Source organism: Dermacentor albipictus, chromosome 1 (genome assembly GCF_038994185.2).
Source record: "Dermacentor albipictus isolate Rhodes 1998 colony chromosome 1, USDA_Dalb.pri_finalv2, whole genome shotgun sequence".
NCBI classification, from domain to species: domain Eukaryota; kingdom Metazoa; phylum Arthropoda; class Arachnida; order Ixodida; family Ixodidae; genus Dermacentor; species Dermacentor albipictus.
This window is the reverse complement of record NC_091821.1, coordinates 419,044,204-419,064,832: the sequence shown is the minus strand read 5'-3', so window position 1 is coordinate 419,064,832 and position 20,629 is coordinate 419,044,204. Positions and strand designations below refer to the sequence as shown.

Here is a 20,629-nt window from a genome sequence, read left to right as displayed (position 1 = left end):
CCAATATGTGAGCTGTATTTCTCTGTGTATTTCGATGGGCGTTCTTCCCTTGCTACATAAAAAACTTATGTCACTTAGTTGCTCGTGCGCCGTGGAAGCGTGAAGCACAATCGCCATTTCCGGATGGATGGATGGATGGATATTATGAGCGTCCCCTTTGGAAAGGGGCGGTGGGTTGCGCCACCAAGCTCTTGCTATTATACTGCCTAATGTCCTACCTAGGTTAAACAATAAAAAAACACTATGAACTCGCACAATCAAGTTTTCTGATCACCTATTGCGAACTGTGCTTTTGTACGTCTCCGTTTTTTGTAGTTTCCCTACTTTTCTTCCACCAATCCTCCAATCGCCTCTTACTAATCCCTACTGCGGACATGTTTACTTTTCCACTGCTCTCGCTGAACCCAAGGGCTTCAAGGAGGCCAGTGGGGCCTAAATCGGCCGCTGGGTAGACGTCTTCACATTCTAATAAACCATGCTCCATAGTTTCCCTAGCTTTACCGCAGCAAGCACATGCTTCTTCTTCCTTCTTATATCTCGCTTTATAGGTGCGGGCTCTAATGAGTGAGTGAGTGAATAAACTTTATTGTAGGTCCGGCGAGGACGCGAACTCGTCGCGCACCCGGCTAGTCCCACGTCGGGACCGGCAGGTCTAGCCCACCGGCCCGGTCGCGGGCACGCCGGACAGCCAGGATTTGCTTTTCTAGAGCGGGGCTACGCAAAAGCGAGTCCCACTCCTCCTTGATGTCCCACTCCTTGCGTGTTCTAAGGCAACCCGATCTCGCTTCGAAAAGTAACGAGCTTCCCTTTCAGTTATCATAAATTGTTTTTTTCCTGATTTCGTTTTTCCCTCTTAAGTAGTCACTCATGGCAGGTTTCTTTTCCATTGCCGCCACCCATGACCTCTCTGACTTTCCGCTTGACGTTCTTTGTTGCTGTGTCGCCCACCCTACAGGCCGCATACTCGCTGGTAAGCTTCCTAGTCCTCTTCCTCCACTGTGAATCAATGGTTTTCCAGTACAGATACTTCAACACTCTCCCAGCCCATTTACTTTCTTCTATATTGCTCAGTCGTTCTTCATACTCAATACTTTCTCAATACTCAATAATTTCCAACAACTGACAGCAGCGCCGTGCCGCGGCGCTACCGGCAGGTAAGGCCAGGCCGGTACAAAAAAGTCCACCGTTCGGAATGTATGAGTTGACTTCGCATTTACAGCCCTACTTTGGCTAAAATATATATATATATATATATATATATATATATATATATATATATATATATATATATATATATATATATATATATATATATATATATATATACGAGGAGGTATATATGGACTTATGGAGTCGCCATCTGTCGGAAGCGCCTCCCTTGCGTAGTATGAGGGATCACGCGGCGCGCTCCTCATAGGTTTGGCTTACGGAGCTTAATAAAATCACCACGCGGCAGCCCTCCTGTGCATTTCTGTAAGTACCCTCAAAACGAGGGAAGTTCTTTACTGTCAAAATAATACTCTTGGGCAAACTGAAAGCGCAGAATCGTTTACAGAGGCTATATTTTTACTGAATATGTACAGTGAACGCCACTGCACGCTGTCGCCGCGATAGAGTCTCTCGAACCGGCTTCTTGCGTGAAAGGTAGGCAAACGCTGCCATGGGAGCAAACTATGTGAAATATGTTCTTATAGTGGGCTGTCTGCATAACCGAACGGAGCATAACAGAATGAAGCCTCAATGCAGCGATCGCACGGGTTCGTAGCGACCGACTGCGCGTCTGCATGCATGTCCGCACACAATGTTTTGCTTTCGCTGCGAGCGCGTTTTCGCACCGTGCCCTGAGCTTTAGGCCGCAACATATGAGCATTTGACAGTGCACAAGCAACCATTGTTGCGTAGACATTGTCACAGCTATTCAAAGACATTCTCGTTCTAACAAGGGACTTCTACGCCTACGGCGACTGTGATGTGCCCTCGCGACAGTTCAATATTTCTTTTTCTTATAAATTTTTGGAAGAGCGCCCCAACTCACCGCAGATTCATGCGACAACTGAAATGTAGGCCAAGCTTTCCTCTGATGACCTGGACGACCAGCCCAAGCCAGAGGGTTTTTGGAATAAGGAATCCTCCTACCTAGGGTGAACCGGGTTCTGACTCGGTTTACCGTTTCACAAAATAAAAGTTTAGTTCTCTCTCTCTAAATTCTTGGACGTTTCAATATTATTTCTAAAGTTGCGTCGCACTGTATGCAGTCAGCGGGCGATTTCACGCTACTTCTTTTTCGTAACCCAGTGCGTTAATTCATAACACAAACATACCAATGCCATGTCTTTATTCAATGTGCGTCTTACCACTCCCTTTCCATTCCAGTGAACTTGCCAGTATCTAGCATCAACAAGTACATAGACCGAACCGTCGTCACATTAGCCGGTCAGGGAGCGCGGGCGAACGTCTCACTGTGCGTTTTCTGCTACTCACCGAACATCGCAGTCCCGACGCCGTAGCAGAAATATTCCTCGCGTCTGTGCTTGCTGCATACCCGAGTTGCAGCCGATGGCTGTTTGCCGGTTCCAAGTTTCGCGAGCCAAGCTTCACGCAGCTTCTTGTCCTGCGGCTACGTGTGAATAAGGCTGACACCGCGCTCCGTTGAGTACGTCTGGCGCTGCGGCACCGAGCAGTAGCCTACCATGCTGCACGCCTTCAAAGGCAGCCACTACCTATTACAGTGATTTCAAATGTTATCAAGCAGACACCCAAGGCGGGGAAGCCTCACTACTTAGTCAGAACCGTAGCGTCGCTGGGACCGTAAACTTTCGTTTTCAGATCGCTTCGGCGCTTCCAAAGCAGCCGACGCGGCCGCTGTGTCCACGTGATCCCTCATGCCACGTCACGCCGACGGTGGCGCCAGCTTTTCCAGTGGTAGAGCTCACCCCCAATACTGGGTGCGCACAGAAGACGAATTTAAATCTGACTTGAGCAAGCTACCTCGCGCATAAAGCCAACGACGTGGCGGTTAGGGCCCATAAGGCAGAGCAGCCGCAACGTCGACGTCAACAGAAACATCAGGGCCGCACATTTTAGCTTCGCTGGTTTACTATATATAAGGGGTGCATGGGGTTGTTCATTATTTTATGGATATTACTTTTTTTTCTTATTTTCAGTCGCTCTGGGGCAGTATTTTGGGGAGATTTATGGCCAGGTCCGTACAAGCGGAATAATTGGTCGAAATTCGGGAGTCTTCCGGACAAATCAGGAGAGTTGGCCGGTATGGATGTCTCACCGCAGACCCAGAGTGCCACAATCAACCCTTGGCAGGTAGGTATACGATAAAAGTAATGGAATCTATTTTGATTGCTATAGCAATTATATCGACACTCCAGGCGCATTTCTGCCGTCGTTGCCACGATGTTCCGTATAAAGTCCAGAGGCGATAACATCGTCGCCTAGCGCCATATGTGCGAATGAAAGCTTGCGAGGATCAGCTGACGATGGCGGCTCAATCTCGCGCGCACAAGGGAGGAAAGCGGGTTGGAACTGCGCCGTCTTCCGTCACGAGCAAAGCACCGGGGGAGGGATTCTACTACGGCGGCTGCTGGGTATGGCGCGGCCTACCGTGAAAGCTACCTGCGATTGGAATAGACTGCGAGTGCCGATAGCTTCGAGTGCACTGTTTTCACCCCTTATTTCGCGTTGAAGAGGGGCAGCACGAAGGTCAATTCGCTCGCTGCTGCTGCCGCGCTTCCTCACTCCAGCGTTTTAACAGCGAGCTTTCGCGGTCATCGAGTAATGTGTTCATGTTTGCTTGGGCGCCCGCGTCACACCATACTTTTTGATTGGGTTAGCAAGCGAATGTTTACAAATTTATACAGCCGACATTTTTACTTCTTATAGCTGTCGACTCATTTGCTATCAATCAATACACCTTCCGGGCGAAATTGCGACTTATTCCAAACCTGCCATTAGCCGTTCGTGATGAGTGAAAATGGATCAGGGCTCGCCCATATGGGCATAAAAACAGGTTGGAATTGTTTTACGTTATACCGACCCTGGGGGACAGAGACGCCCACCCGCTGAAACCGCTGCAACGCGCACCTCCCCAATATCTAGTTGGCTCGCAGAGCCCTCAGCCTACTTTGTTTTGCGCCTTAGCTAGAGGTCGCCGCACCGCATGGCCCACTCACTCGTACTCTAGGACACTCTAAATGCAGCCGCCTTGGCCGTGCCGATAGCAGCGACAACAGTTGAGTAGACGCACGCGCGCCGGCCACTTGCCGGAAGCACCGAAAAGTCCAGTGTTATAAGCGCGGAAATTCTGTGCAGGAGGCACCGACGTGTGGTGTGCGACATTTTAACGGCGCGCTCGTTTTCGGAGAACGAATCTGCTCGCGGCCACTGCCGGAGCAGACATGCCGAAGCCATTCCGACACAGCATGGCACAATTTGTCTTTGTGTGTGTTAGGCGCATTTTAGTGCAGGAAGTTGCATTTGTATCAAAATGGCACAAGTGGCGCAGGAGTCCTACCCCTGCCACTGTCATGCGCGATTGTTTGCCATATCGGGGTGCATAGCGTTTCCTATATTGAGTATTACGTGACAGATACAGTGGTCTGAACACCCCAAAGTGTGGCAGATACATGTACATTAGTGTGTAGCTTCCCAAGGGAACTACTACGAATGAGACACGGCTGGTTTGTATACAGCTTCTGGGGTATAGCTGTTCCAAGTACCATATAAATTGCCTGCACAACAGGCTTTGTACAATGTGCTTTAGTGCAAGAACAGGTATGGAGCAGAATTACAGAACACAAGAACTCATTTCAGAGTTCACAGGAACTTAGCATTAACCTATCTATCTCGAGTGCTAAGTGCAAATTACATTTGGCAAACAAACTCTGGCGAGACAGACCATTGTGCTTTCAATGGCATTATTCACTATGTTGGACCTCAACATACACCTTTGCAAAGAAAGCCTCCAAAGGTTGGTTGGACAGCAGTCTCCAATGACAAATATACAAGCAGAATTTTTATTAAATGATATGAATAATTTATTAACTTTGTAACAAAAAACACAATGATGTTGATGAGGGTTGGTGAACATTGAATTAAACCTCCAGCAGCTCCTGGAGGGCAGTCATCCATTTTGTGGCAGCGTCAGCTCTCTGAAGCAGCAAAAATGTTGAGTCTAGGTGGTGATTGTCTTTGCCTTCTTTGAAACCTGGAGGAGACAAAGATCAGAATATTTTCCATAAGCATCACAAGACTAACAAAACATCATGAGGCTTCATTCACATATCAAATGCATGCATAAATCATGTTAGACAAATCGCAATAGATGTCACACAAATGCAATAGTGGACTGTAATAACATCCTATTTAAGTAAAAATTTTAGGAATGAGATTGTCAAAAGATTGTTCCAAATGTCCAACTTCACAAGCCCTATAAGCATAGCTTGTAGAAAAATATTGAAGCATAAAATTACCTCTGCTGCACTCATACATGTTTGTAGAATTGCCAATGAAACTTTTAAGCAAATCTTTTAAAACATTTCAAAAAATTTAATGACTAATTTCAAATAAAAATAAAATGGTAAATGTGCATAAAAACAATTTTCAATACAAGTACGTGATGTCTGACATTTATGTCACTTTAAGTGAAATAATAAGGATGTGTGGTTCAAGCATGACTCTTCCTTTAAATGAAGTGCTATGCACATTTAATCATTGTATCAGTAACTTCTGAATAGTGCAGAAAAGCAGACAATGGAAACGACAGTAATATGTAGCTATAAGGTGTCCACACATTACCTATTGTGCCACGAGTATTTTTTTTTTGCTGCCAGGTGACATCAAAATCAACAAAATAAGCATTGCTATAAAGTGCAACAGAACTTTCTTCTTTTGGGAAAAAAATATGATAAATGCCTATGCGGAAATATATAAATCAAACTTCATAACTTAAATGAGGTGTTTTCAACTTTGCCTGTTGGACGCACAAAGCAGGAGATTTTATGAACTGAGAATATACTTAAAACACTATACAGTAAAACACTGCTAGTACGTTCTTCAAGGGACTGTAAAAAGAATGCAAGAGCCAGGAAAACAACAGCACGGAAGGCTGTAAATCGGCACAGCGACGTCAGAAACGGCTCTGAATTGCTGCCAGTAAACTTACCTATCAGCACTCATATTCTGAACATGGAGAACATGTGCATGAATGCATAATTAGGGGACACGTACGATGTTATGCGACAGTGGCAGCTTTCTACTCTTTGTGTGCTTCACTTAACACAGCTCTGTTGTGGTGACGCGGATTAAAGAGGACCAGCGATTATGCAACGCACTTAAAGACCCTTGCTGGCCCCATAGTAAATGTAGCCCTGCACTTAGCAGATTTGGCCACGGAGGAAGGCTAAGGTTTCAACCAATGCGCACTTCTTTGGGTGCTTCGTCAACTGCTCTAAGCATGTTTTATCCCAACATGCTTGTGCAGTGCCTGGCTTATGCAACTTTGGTCGCTTATTTCAACGTACTGGTACTTGTTGCAACGTAGACGTTGACTGTCTCCGTAGCGATGTGCGACAGCAAATTTCCCTTTGCACCACTAGATTTACTCGACAACACCCTGCGGCAACATTACAGAATGGTGATGTATCAAATGGGAACATAACAGTGCAGTGGTCGTGCCCATACGTTAGCGGATGTGCTGCATAATACCGACAACATTTGGAGATTCATTTGTGCAGGTGCTGCCCACTGTAGGTGACCTGCTTGCAAAAGTTGCTGCTCTTGAAGAAGAAAGAGCCTTTACTGCATGGCTCAAAAGTTTATAAGAAATTGACAGTTCCTTACAGACTGTATATGAGAAAAGAATGTTCCAGCATGCTGGAGAGTGTGATTCGCGTTACACGGTATGCTAAATATTTCCTGTAAAGCGTGATTGGCACTTGCAATGCAGTATTATATTTGCATTTCTTTGGCCGGCTTTGGTTTCAGTCCTGCAGCGTATATTAGACTATGGCTTAAACTGATGTTCTTTTGAGCCCTTCCACACACAAATGTACATTATAGACATTTTTTTTATCAGACTATACGACACTCAAACTACGTTTTCGTGTGGTATGGAGAAAGTATAGTCAAAGTTCCGCTGTAGATGGAGTGGAATTTAGATAGGGACCACAAAAATGTGACATTGCAGCTGAGACAACGCAACAGTGAGGAACATATCAATGGGGTTCTATGGTACTATACTTTGAGCGCACCTACTGTCTAAACAGGAGTATAGGTGGTTTTGCTTTTAAAATATTTTATGAGAACCTACCCCCTTGTCTTACACAGTGGTCTATCGCACAACTTCAATTGCTGTATGGCCACTTCGGACCAGAAAAAAAAAATTTTTAAATAATTTTAAAAAATGTAAAAAGCACACACAGTGTCGCCATTCTTTTGTTGCCGTTTCAAATACACAAACATTATGCAAATTTGCTTGACGACTGTACCAGGGCGCAAGATGAAAACCTCTGCTCCACTTCAGTACTGCATTCAAAAACTACGAGAGAATACATGGAAGCAAATGGGAGCATGGCAGCACTGTCCCATTTTAGTGTCTTTGAGAACAGAATGTGATATGGTCAACTTTCACAGAAATGTTCATTCTGCAGGCTGTTCATATGCTGTTCACTGTTCATACTGTTACGCTAGTCATGCTGAATGAGGAGATACAGTAGTGGAATTTCTTTGCGAACATCATAGAGTTCTTCCTGTGGCAGCAGATCATGCTGATCACAAAGGCCGTCAAGCTCGCTCAAAGTGCATCTCTTGAAGAAACAGAAGGGTTTCTTTCTTCAGTGGAAGAGTTACTCACAAAAAAAAAAGAAGGTGAGCATTTAGTGCTCTGTAATCAGACTGCAGTGGATGAATGACTACCGAAGAACAACGACCTATTGAGACAAATGGGCAACATGGAAGAGACCTCTCACCGGCCACCGCAGCCTGTAAACAAGGTGTAAAGACCTGAAGCTGCTATTTGACGGGAGACAATCACATTAAGGACTGGGCATGCAAGCAATGCAATGAGTGAATGGCTAGGAGCAAACCCAAGGCCTGCACCCTAGTTGCCCAGTGCATGTCATTCACTGCTCGATGACGGTGTTAATTGCTGCTACATGACAAATACTTTGGGCATTACCAATGATGATGTGTGACAATCCCGACTGGCAGTCATCCTCAGATGAGAATCCCAACAGTTTAGACGAATCACATACACAGTGTTTGCTTAACAACGAATGAATGAACTAACAAAATGTGTCATGTAGTAACTGTTTTGCAGACCTTTTCGCATTTTTTTAACCACAGGAAAATGGTGTGACCTGTATTCCAACTTATATGGTAAGTGCAGCTTCTTGCCCTGTGCAATAAGAAAATTGGAACTTCATGCAAATGCTTCTCTTAACATTTCCGAAAGCCACCTTGGGTAGGCCTTAGAATTGTGGTTGCACCCTGAAAACAGAACCCATCTGAAATCACTCTGCCAAGAAAAAAAAAAGAAGAAAAAAAAAAGAGCTCCGGAACTGCAGTACTCCACTCACATCTGGCGCTGGTGTGGAGTTGAACCGTTGCTTCCTCTTTAGAAGTCGCTCCTTCTCTTCCAACTGTTAGAACCAAGGAGAGTCAACAAAACAGATTAATGAAAAAGGTGTCCAATCAACACTGCCACATCAGAGTTAACGGTATTAATTATTCCACAATTACCACACATTCCCTGAACAGTGGTCAAAGGGATCAATTGCATAGAACTGCCTAGTATGGTTTAGTTTAGTTCCAGTCCCTGGGCACACAGAATTTCCTGATATGGTTCAGTCTAAATTCAATCCCGCAGCATAGATATGGTAATGAATCAGATCTGTTAGTAGCAGCATTTTTCTGACGGTTGCATGCAGTACCGTGGCACAACAACGCCACAACCACAGGCCGAAAAACAAAATGGTAAATTAAAAGCATCACTACAAAAGTAAAAGAAAAACCTGAGGTTCTAACAGCCTTTATACAGTACGACAAATGTTTTGGTACCATCAGCCAGCCACAAAAGCAGGGGCGGGACTGCCCAAAGTAATTTTGGAGCAATTTGGAGTCTTGGAGCAGTTTGCAGCAGAGAAAATTGCATTTTGGAGCAGCTTGGAGGATACTAATTTTGGAGCAACCAAGAGCAGATAAAATTTCAAACTGAAGCAGTTTAGAGCAGGCAAATATTGAAGCAATAATGGAATACGGCAGCGCACTTTGAAACTATGACAGAACACAGAATAAGCCAACACAAGTGCTGTACTGCAACTGTATTAACCAACGTCATAAATTGAATTTTGAAGCAGATTACCCCGATACTTAAACCTTCTAGTGCATAAAAATTTTGGTCATCTAGTGCTCGTAGATATTTAATTAGCAGTAGCAATCACATTGAAATTGCGAGTTCAAAATTTCCAAAAGCGACCCCAAGACATTTTTTATGAATAAATTTTATTTAATGGCTCGACAATGTGGGTGAAGTGCCTGGAAATGCGCTTCACTAACAGACGGTACGGAGAAATCAGAGTTATGAACTACTGTGGTTTACTGAAAGCCATTCTTACATAATAGAAATAGTTTTGCCTTGCCGCAAGCCAATCTGAACACGGGGCAGTGGAAGCGTGCTTTGTAGCTGCAGTGTACTAGAACATGGAACAGTGGGTTGAGCAGCGGCATGGCACATGCTTTTCTGTACAGCCGAAAACATCCATGGCACTACAGTCGACTATATCAGGAAGGATATATAATTCCTGCGCCGATGCTCAAGATGACAGCGAAAAATGTTCTAAAATTATGCAGTCCAGTTGACGCGGTAACACTTTCTGAGTCGCCATATGTCACCGCAGACTCAGAGAGCCGCAATCAACTCTGGGCCGGTATAACGTAAAACTATTCCAATGTGTTTTTATTTCAAATGCACCATTAGCCCTTCATGACATGTCAAAATGGCTCAGGCCTCTCTCATATGGGCCCAAAAACAAATTGGAATAGTTTTACGTTATACGGGCCCTGAGGACAGAGACGCTTACCTGTTGAACCCACGCCTCGCTATTGCAGGATTCTTTCGCATTCCACGAAATCAAAGCTGTGGCCAGCACTTCCATTTACGTAATGTAATTACCGCTACACCATTGTATGTAAGCAGATGTACCATCACACACAAACTAAATGTGAATAAGAAATTACAAAGTTGAACACCTTTCTCAATAATGCACTAGCATGATCTCACATCACTAATTATCCGGTTCACGAAGGTGGCATAGGGCTCACACTAAGCTTGAAGCTAAAATTATGTCGACATTACATATTGGCGAAAACAGCTAGAAAAAATGGGTTCTAGTTAACCAACCACCTTATTTAACTGCCATATAGCCACATACTTTATCATTTTCTTTCTATGTATGTGTTTATGAGGTGGTTTCATTCTATGGAGGAAATAATCACATGAAGGCACTATCAGCTCCTATCTTGAAAGCAATCTGCAACGGAGACAAAAGTCTACGCATCTAGGCACCCCGCACTGTGCTCTCGTCGCTTAGTTCGCATCGAAGCGAGAGGGCACACAAAGGTTAATCGGTCAATTCCCTTGCTCCTGCTACCGCAATTCCTCACTGCAGCGTTTCCGCAGTCACTGAGTGAGACGTGTTCATGTTTGCCTGTGTGCGCGTGACACCATGCTTGTCAGTTTAGTTAGTAAGCAAATGTTTAAAAGTTCATACAGTTGATAAAACTACTATCCTTACTTTTCGTATAGCTGTCTACTGATTTGCTATCATAACCGATGCTCTGCCTTTCAGGCAAAACTGCGAGTTTCTTTATTTATCGCAACTTTAGTGCATTGGGAGTAAATCTTTTGTTTTTTCCAAATGAGAGAAAGTTGTATTTCTGTTTGAAAAGATGAAGTGCGCGGTACTGCAAAGGACCTTTCTTTTTTTTAGGTCACGGCAAACAGGTGCGCGTTACAATCGAGGGCACGTTAGAATCGAGTAAATACTGTAGTTCCATGCAGTGTGCTGCCCTACGCATGCATCACCGCAGCAAAGTACATCAGCACCTAGACAAAATTTACCCAAAGTTTTGTCGGCTGTTATAGACCGAACTAAGTGAGAAGATTAGTCTGTTATATCTGAAAGTATGTTGTATGCCTCTTCTTTGTAATGGGTGTGAATTGTACAGATGGCAACACTCCCTTAATGCTCCTGCACCACCTTTCGACGCCACTGATTTCGAAAGCATATCACTCGGTTTAGTTAATTGTTTATCACTAAGGGAAGATTACATTGTATCCTAAATCAACTGAATACCGAACCGATGAAGTTGAGAACTTTTCCTGCATCAAAGCAGCCTAAACACGTGTCACAAAAGTGCACGTAATCAAAGCACGTGCCGCGTATCACCCAAGCCAGCAAAGCAGCACCTCGGCCCCACAACAGCTTCGACGGAGGGAGAGAGTGCATACATCACAGACAACTGACGCGATCAACGGTGACTAGAAATTTCAAAGAGAGAGAGGGCACGTGCCTAAACACCTTCTTAGATTTCAACACATGGCGAGGAGAGTGAGAGAGAGAGTGGGGGGGGAACAGCCTGAGCATGCGCCGACGTACGAGTCACTGTGGCCGCGGCTGAAAAAGAGAGAAATGTCTAGAAGATTCCCAGGCTTTGTTCATGCTGTGGGAGCAAGACTCCGTCAGGAAGTTCGAGAAACGCCAGCAAAGGCTATAAAAGCGCCATACTGGGATCAGAGAGGGGATCAGATCAGACCGCGCTAGCGAAGAGATGTGGCACACAGACCAACCTTCTTCTGCAGAAGAAGGGAATTCCGCGACAAGCTAATCGACGAGTTTCTTGAGCGTCTGCATTCTTGGAAGAAGTTGCTTCTTCAAGATTTACCACAAGCAATGCCAAGGACGTCTGGCTCAAGACTAACACGGGTGAATACGAGTGGACACCTGGTGCTCCTATTCATTCTGAAGTGTACATGTTGAACTTTTAGCACTTGTCGTTAATTATTTTCAAGAGTTTTGTTAATACCCATTTGAATTTATTGTGATTTACCTAGCCGAAGTGTGCATGTGTGAACATAACTGTCTTATTTGAAGAATATATTTTGTTGAGTTTTGACAAGTCTTGGCGCTGACTCCTTCTTTGTTAATTGTATGTCATTTCGTGGGGTTATTTTAAGAGGCTGCTAAGTCGGCTTTGGAATTTGGCCCAGCGCTGACACCTCGTTCATGAGGTGTGTGACAACATGAGTAATACTTCAAAATCTGCAACATCACACTGACCTACAGTTTGGGTGCAAAGTTCAAGAAAGGAAAGTTTTGGCATTCATTGCTTCCTTTAGTATTTAATTTTTTCGTGCCAAAGTGGAAATGGTATTAGAAAGAACACTTCGCTAGAGTAAACCAATTTTGCTTTTCTCATTAGTGTTGTTTTAAAGATAGACACCTTCAACGAAAACTTTGCAGCTAAGTTTGTAACTCTTTCGTTACCTTAGATGGAGAAGTCCTCAGACCCTCTATCATGCCAGTCGGCTAGTTCTAAAACCATTGACATAAAAGTGGGCCCTCTTAATGATGTTTTTGCTAACAGCATGGCTATCCCGCCACTGAAGACAGGCCAGCCTGCACTTCATGGGATCCCAGATTTCATTTTCTGTTCAGTGTTCACCATTTCCAAGTTGCCCAGCCTTGTTCTAACTGCACACTCAGAGTCACTTTCAACTTCTACAAGCTTTAAAATTTCGATTGATTCAGCACTTCTGGACTCTTTTAGAACCTTGGTAAAACTAACTCAGTTGTTATTATGCGAAGCATACTAGCCGCACAACCACGCTCTTCCTTGCTGCGCCGCGCACGGCCGCGTAGCTACCATATCACGTCATAACAGCTGCAAAGCGGACGCTTAAGCTTCGCCTTCAAGAGTGGAACGCGACAGCGTTCTCGTCGACCCGCCAAGGGGTGTAAGACAATGGGCTACGGCGCAGCGACCACGCGCCCCGCATCGGACGCGGTGAGCGTCGAGCAACGCAGCGTTCGGCGCGACAACGAAATGTGTGCCTGAGCAAGCGATGCACGCCTGAGCCGACGCCGACGACACCGGCTTTTCTGCGACACGAGCTCCTTAAAGGGACACTAAAGTTTACCAGAAACTCAAGTTAAAGTGGTAGAGCAATGTCCTAGAACGTCTAAGGCGTCAATATAATCACGAACAGAGCTTTAGTAACCGAGAAATTGAGGCAAATGCATAACACGATTTGAGACCCCCCAGCGACATTCTGGTACTAGCCCGATGACGAAAGGACTCCTCATAATTTGTGTTACTAATACTCAACTACTCGTATTAAAAATATCATTTCATTCGATTATAAGACGAAAAAAAATGCTACTTGTCTACGTCTATTCGATTCTAAGAAAAAATAACGTTTTGACGTTACCCTTCAGTAATATGGTGTTCGAAAGGTTTCGTTTTCGCTCGAATCTGCGCGCTCGACTCTGCGCGCTCGACTCTGCGCCGCGCACGCTTTAGAGTTTCAGTAGTTTCGTTATCGCGTCCAGCTGTGAGGGTTCTGCTGGCTCCCGAAACTTTCATTTGGAACAAGCAGCGAGAATGCCACGTCCATGTGATGTCGTGGGAAGCCCTCGTTGCTTTCCTGCTCCGGAGAGCCGGTGTCGAGGCCGCCGTCGTAGTATGCAACGACGTCGGCAGCGCGAGCCCTCAGCAGCAGGTCGCGCTCGTCGGTGCTCAAATCGCTGAAGTTGAGCCCACCATCGCGAGCCAATCTGCCGGTGTCAGGGCCCATGGTGACGAGCGTCGAAGTTTGCGTCATAGAATGAAGTACCAGCTTATGGGCGTCTTGCGCTGGAGTTTGAGGTATAGTAGCGGCGCCTGGTGGCGTTGCGGGAAACGACATCTGGGTCGTGCCAGCTTGGGTCGTATTGAGCCCTGGCTGTGGTGAAGCACATTTCTAGGCCGAGTTTTGTATCGATTCGCACTCTCTTATGCCCTGTTGCGAGTGCGAAAAGGCTCGTCACTTCTCACAGACCACGCCGACCGCGCTACAAGCTCGCCGCAGCTTATAGTTTAACGAAAACGGACTCTCCGTGTGCCGTGGGACGTAATGCTGGGAGCAGAAGGAATCGATGATGCCGATCCGGAGAGACCTAGCCCAGCCTTGAAAAGGCGTCACCGTCATTACTTCTGCGTCGTGGGCTGCCATGAACAAGAAGGCCTGAATCCCAACATCAGATTCTACCGTTTTCCTTCAAGGCCTCACGAAGTGGAGCGTCGGGCGCGCTGCATAGCTGCAGTTCGTCGCGCTGAGTAAGCGAAACTTCGTGCCATGCTGACTGCTTTGCCTGTCTTGAAGCTTGCTTGATTATCTGCGTTCGAAATTTCAATCTTTTGCACCTACAGTTCCGACAGAAGACCGAGATAGCAGCAGGCATGGCTGGTAATTCACGATTCGAGACCCAGCCACAGTGACAATTAACAATTCGACCGATGCGAAGTGGCGAAGTGTGTGCAAATGAGCACAGATGGTCGGGCTCATTCAATGACAATTCATTACGAACAGCACAGGTTAAGAGAGTCAAATGCGCTCATCCTTGATCTCAAGCGGGCACGTTGAGGCAGCGTAGCAAGGCAGTATTGATTGCAGCACATCGATGTTCGAGCACTCATTAAAAGCTACATCAAGCGAGCAGCGCACGAGCTCGCGCTGAAGCGCGATTCGCACGTACGTGCGAGCTCACGTGCATTGCATCAGTTTAGCGGCATGCAGTCAACAAAGATTGCAGGAGGCCCGCCGTTTGGCGGCATGTCGAAAGACCGCTGCCGTCACGGCGCGTACGATTGTGCGCTCGAACAGTTCGTATGTCGTGGCGCGTACCGTCGTGTGCTCGAGCAGTTCCGTACACATGATGTCTGCTTATCGCTGCTGTGGATTCATAGCACGCATTTCCTCGCGTTTGCGCGCCTAACTCTAGCAGCTAGCGTGTAAACCTTACCTGTAGTTCCACTTCGTATGCGACTCGCTTGACTTGCGATTGACACCGTGCTAAAACTTCGCCGCCTAATTCTTGAACGGCGTACACGTCTTCGGCACTGCATGATTTCTTGCCTTTACGCAGCGTGCCACCCCTGAAAAAAATCTTCGGCGCCCGATATACGCAAAAGGCCGTGCTACAACACAACCGAAAGTGGCGGGTCCATATTGTAAACGTGCTTTCCAAAGCAGACGACCGAGCTTGGTACGACCCATTTTACGACAGAGGGTGCTTTTTAGCACCTTTCTCGCAGCGCCCCCTGGGCCATGCAAGAGCCCCATGGTTGCGCGTTTCTCCTTTCGCTAGCCACCATACTCCCACTTTCGCTCTGCTGTCGGCTCTGTCTTGGCTCTGTTTCTGGCCGCGCGTTTGTGTTTTGCGCCAAAAAGCCGTAGCGCCGTCTGCGGACGCCATTCTACTCACCCATGGCGCAACGTCACTATGAGACCATGATGTCAGTACTCCTTGATTGGAGGGCGGGCGATTTGAACAGCGCTAGAGGTAAGCGGACGCTTCAGAACGCATTTTCTCTTAAGGGGGGACGGGGCCCTTGAAAACCGAAAAATCGCAAAATAGTCAATTTTTGAGAAACCATATTTTTGGGTTGTATGTCTCATAAACTACCTGTTCAGTAATTATCAGCACCTAATGCAACCGTAAAGTACCAAAAATAACGCTACTTTTGAGGCCACCGCGGCCCAAAAAACACGCGCAAATGCCGAAATGAAGTCAAACTTCGCGCGCGCGTCATTCCCGGCCCATGCGGCATGCCTGCGCCATCTTGGTGTCGTTTTGACCGTGGATTCTTTCTCTCTATTTTGCCGCCTTGCCGCCTTGCAAATTGGCGTTTTCCCGCGATGTGATGCGGAGCGCTGATTGGCCGGAGCAGCGCGTTCAAATCTCGCGGGCTAAAGCGCGCCTGCCATTGGCTGCTGCGCAGGCGGCGGGGGCTGCTCCTTCCGATGCCGCGCTTGCATCGCTGTTGCCCCTTGCTCCGTCCGCCTCAACATGAGCTTGCGCGCTTCTCATCGCCTTGCGCTATCTTTTAGATTATTTGCTCAGCTATTTTTTTTTCGCTAGTTCTTCACTGCACGCGATGCCGGCAAAGCCCAAGAAAGTGCAGATGTTCGGTGCACGGGAGCGCGATATGCGTCTTGTACGAGCATCGAACTTCCGATCTCCCGCCGCTAGTGCCGACTGCGTAAACGCTTTTCAGCGGCGGAACTGTGTTTTCGGCTGTGGCCAGTCGAAAATCCGACACACCGAGTGCGCCTGGAGCCGCAAGAGCTAATTAAAAGCTCCGTAGGAGCTTTCTAATAAAAAAACACGTGGGTTCAACTTTAAGGCCTGTTTTCTCGGAATGGATTTTTTCGCTAGTAGTGGTGCTGGGGAAGGCGATATCTCAAGAACCGCTCTTCAGATTTGTATGCCGTTTTTTTTTTATTCTGTTCCTGAATGACTTTGCCAGGGGGTAACAGGCTCCTTTTTTTGAAAGCTAGTGCAGTTAATTTATAATAAGCAATTAATTTTTGATGAATGTGGTCATTACTGGCTACATCAAATTCAAAGTTGTCTTAAAATTTTTTGGAGGGGAAATGAAAGAAAAGGGCTCTTTATCTATCAAGGGATCATCACAGTGAATTTCAGCTTCCTACGATGTCCTGGCATTTCTCCAGGCTCTTCCTCAGGCATATACATGAATAACCTAGTTAGACCTCAATAACTCTCGAACTAATAAACAGATCTCCATGAAACTTTGCAGTTCCTCATAGTTCGGTGGTGTGAACGTACCCTGAAAGTTTCATATGGATATCTTAAAAAATGAGAAAGTTCGGTCTCCAGGGTAGCTTCCCCCCTTAAAATAAGTCTCTCCTTGGCACGAAACAAGCGTTTCGAGGTTTCTGTGATGGTATTTCAACAGTCAACGTTGACTTAATAGTAACCTTTAGTGTCCCTTTAACGCTGTCGCGTTAAAATAAAGGCTAGTATGCTTCGCATCCTGGGCTTAACCTTAGCTAAGCCACAGCCATTTTTTTTTGTTTTCACAAGCATTTAGGAGCATCTTCAAATGGAGTGCTTTCTCTTCGAATCCCTTAACCCTTGAAACCGTAACAAGAGATTCAGGACACGCAATACAGATAAAATGCTGGAAAAGGACTTACATCTTTGGCCACAGTAGACACGCTCTGGCCAAACCGCTCGGCTCTCTTCTTCAACTTTGCCAAGTCAACAGGCTGGAATGCAAAAGCAAGTAATTAAGAGCTGCAAAAGGTATTCAGATGTGCACCAAGTGCATTGCCACTTTACCATCTACGCTCAAGTTATATGAGCCACAGGAGTAATTAGCTTCATACCAGTGCAATAAAACAAATCACGCTATCTTTACAGAACATAGATTGCTTGCTTACTTGCCAAAATTTTGACTCTGCAGGATTACTTAATGTGCCTCAAAGTCTGAGAGCACTGGTGCCTTTGCCTTCGTTGGAATGTAGCCACAATGTCATATAAGCTGCTGCTGCTACTCCACGTGCAGAAGCAGTAGGGCACTCTAGCCTACGGCATTGTCTGGGGTGCAGTGCCAAAGGAGGTGTGCTCGCATGTTTTTTACACACAGCATAGTCGGCAGCTAGAGCTTTCACTTGCTGTATGAAGTGCCCATAACCACTGCTCGAGCAGACAGATCCCAGTCTTTCACAAAGGACAATCGTTTACAATGATTTCTACTTGGGTTTCATCGAATGCACATTTTATTTGCGTTTGATTGAAAACCATGAACAAATGTTTCATTTCAAGACATCAGTGAACACACTCTGCTTATAAATTTATCTGAAGGTCTACAACAAATGAAATTGTCCCCTCCAGTGTGCTGTAACATGTGAGACAAGTCACTGCTTAGTCATCTGGTGACACAGAACTACACGGTGCAGCAAGTGTAAAAGCCAGTACTCACGGGTGGGTTCGCAGAAATGGAAGTCCGGGACAGTTTCACTGAGCTTGTCTTGGTAGTGTCCTTAGACGCAGCTGGGCTGTTCTGGGCTGCAGCACCAAATCTGAGGAAGAAAAGGTACACCAAGACATCTAATGTTTCTGGTCTGACCTTACATAATTATTAGCCACAGCATATTATTTCTAGGCAGACCACACATGTTTCACAAAGTAATGTACAAAATAAAAGAGTACTTTACATGGAACAGAGAGAGAAAATCACTTCATTGAATCCGGAAGAGGTTTACCTGGCAGGACACCTAGCATGATACTTTAGACAGAAATGATGAGAAACGAAATGATGCATAATGCACGTCACAGGCACAAACATATGCAAAACACACCACAACATGCAAAATACAAACTAATTAGTAATTTAAATATACGAGGGGTACCAGGAGTTCCCTTCAAATAGTGGACTGCTTTTAACCTTGTTTGAGCAAGATCACATTCCCAAACACCCAAATCAGAGCTTAAGAAATTGCAATGCCACCAAATGGGAACATGTATGCTTTAGTTGTACAATAACTTCTGCCACTCATAAGTCTCGACAGTTTACGACGCAGCAATTCATATGCGACATTGCAAAACTTCATTAACAACCTGACACGGCTCGACTCATGGGCCGGCTGCTGCACTGCGCCGCCACTGGCTCATTGCACATTCCCCATTGATAGCATGTGCCTCCCAACCTTGGGAGGCTATAGCACGGGCCACTGAAAGCCAAGCCTGGCCAGCAGAAAATCCAACATGGCAACATCCAAGATTGGGTGGCATGGCTCGGAACAAGCAATTTAGTCAAGGAAAAAACATTTGGGGGCCTAAATTTATCTGAAAGATCGGTCGCGAAAATGCATTAGCTCTATGGGAACCCTGACGGTGTGTTTATGAAGTACGGAATATCCATCAAGTTAAAATTTTTGGAGTTGGAAAAATCCATCAGCCACAGTACAGTCAACAACCTACTTTTTGGACGTGCCAGATAATTCTGGCATCTTTGCAGCACCGCTACATGCTCCCACACTCCCACAAAGCCAATCTACAATGAAGTCCGAAATTTTGTACTGCTGAAACCCTTTAACATCAGATTTTTCAGTTTTTGCTGTGACTGCATGTTCGAATTGGTACTGATCAAAGTTTGTGTATTTACAATGAACCTTTAACATCAGGTTTTTCAGACTTTTTGCTGTGACTGCATGTTCGAATTGGTACTGATCAAAGTTTGTGTATTTACAGTGAACCTTTAACATCAGATTTTTCAGACTTTTTGCTGTGACTGCATGTTCGAATTGGTACTGATCAAAGTTTGTGTATTTACAATGAATCAAAGCCACCACTGCCACCATTATGATTACCCTGCATCCTCAAACCACCATTCTCCCATGCCAATCCGCTGGCAGCCATAGCTATTTGTTCACCCATTTGGTGTTCGGTGCGTTTGAAGTGTTGTCATTTTGTTCTGTCATCGTGCGCTCTGCAATGCCTGGCCTAGCCATTTCGAAATTCACTACCAAGCTTTCCAGCGGTTCGGTGCAGCGATTTTCAATGAAAGGATTCGCTGTCGTCAGCGGCCTTGACTCCGCCGCCTTCATGATCCTTGCAGACAGCTTCTAAGCAAAGAAAGCACTGTCAACCATTGACCAATAGAGGACTGCAGGTGCTTCCGTTCCCAACGAAAAAAGCATCTGCACAATTCACCAACAAAGACTAGCTTGACCTCTATGTGGAATCAACCAACAATGAAATCGTTAGTCAACAATGGCAGATACAGACATCGAAAACGATGAGCAAGCACCTGTGCTGCTGACAGACTGAATTCATGCATGCAATGACGCTGTCATCAGTGTACAGTGATGGCATGACTCCAGCAGAATGCTGTACACAAGCGAATCGACCAATCTGGCAAGTCACCAGGGCAGTAAAAGGTAGTGTTTTGACTGACGCTGAAAACCCTAATTGAAGATGGCGCTAGCACTTCAACACAAACTGTCCACATTTCTTTCCCCTCAGGTGTTCATCAGCGGCTCTTTTCAGGATACCAGTTGCATACCAGAGTTGAAGAGGTCTGCTACCCTATCCTTTACCCTTCCACCTGAGAAATACCTATAAATGACATTTCCTGCATGCAGCAGAATTTTTGGGACATTTTCACAGACACTAGAGAATGAAAAATCGTTTACTGTAAATGCATAACCATTATCCTTACATGGTATTTGCAAGGAGACAGAAATGTAGACAATAATTCAAAGTATTTGATGTGATGTAATTTGGCTCAACTGTGACACAGCAGTAAAATTTTCACCCCCACCCCTTATCTCCATTACTGTCAATACATGAATTAAGATTTCCTGGAGAAGAAACACCCTGCCTTAAAGAATCAATCCCAACTGGTCAACTGTGCTCCCTGCTGAAAAAATATTTCTGCCCTCACCTTTCCATCCGTACCTTGAGCCACACAGTGTCTGAAAATGACATGCTGAACTTCTTGGAACGAAGGCTTATTCTGCTGAAAAGGAAAGGAACAAACGAAA

The 20,629-nt window shown here is 45.6% G+C and overlaps 1 protein-coding gene across 2 annotated transcripts in view; it reads right to left on the bottom strand.

Moving 5' to 3' along the window:
- Positions 1-5,024: 5,024 nt before the first annotated feature.
- LOC135900406 (SAP domain-containing ribonucleoprotein) overlaps positions 5,025-20,629 on the bottom strand; it is a 28,175-nt gene continuing 12,570 nt past the window's right edge. For both annotated transcript variants that reach the window (XM_065429899.1, XM_065429900.1), the window contains exons 6-9: positions 18,064-18,163; positions 17,276-17,347; positions 8,589-8,651; positions 5,025-5,218 (exon numbers count right to left, since the gene is read on the bottom strand). In XM_065429899.1, the coding sequence (XP_065285971.1) occupies positions 5,186-5,218; positions 8,589-8,651; positions 17,276-17,347; positions 18,064-18,163 (268 nt within the window). In that variant the 3' untranslated portion in view covers positions 5,025-5,185. The remainder of the gene's footprint in view (positions 5,219-8,588; positions 8,652-17,275; positions 17,348-18,063; positions 18,164-20,629) is intronic.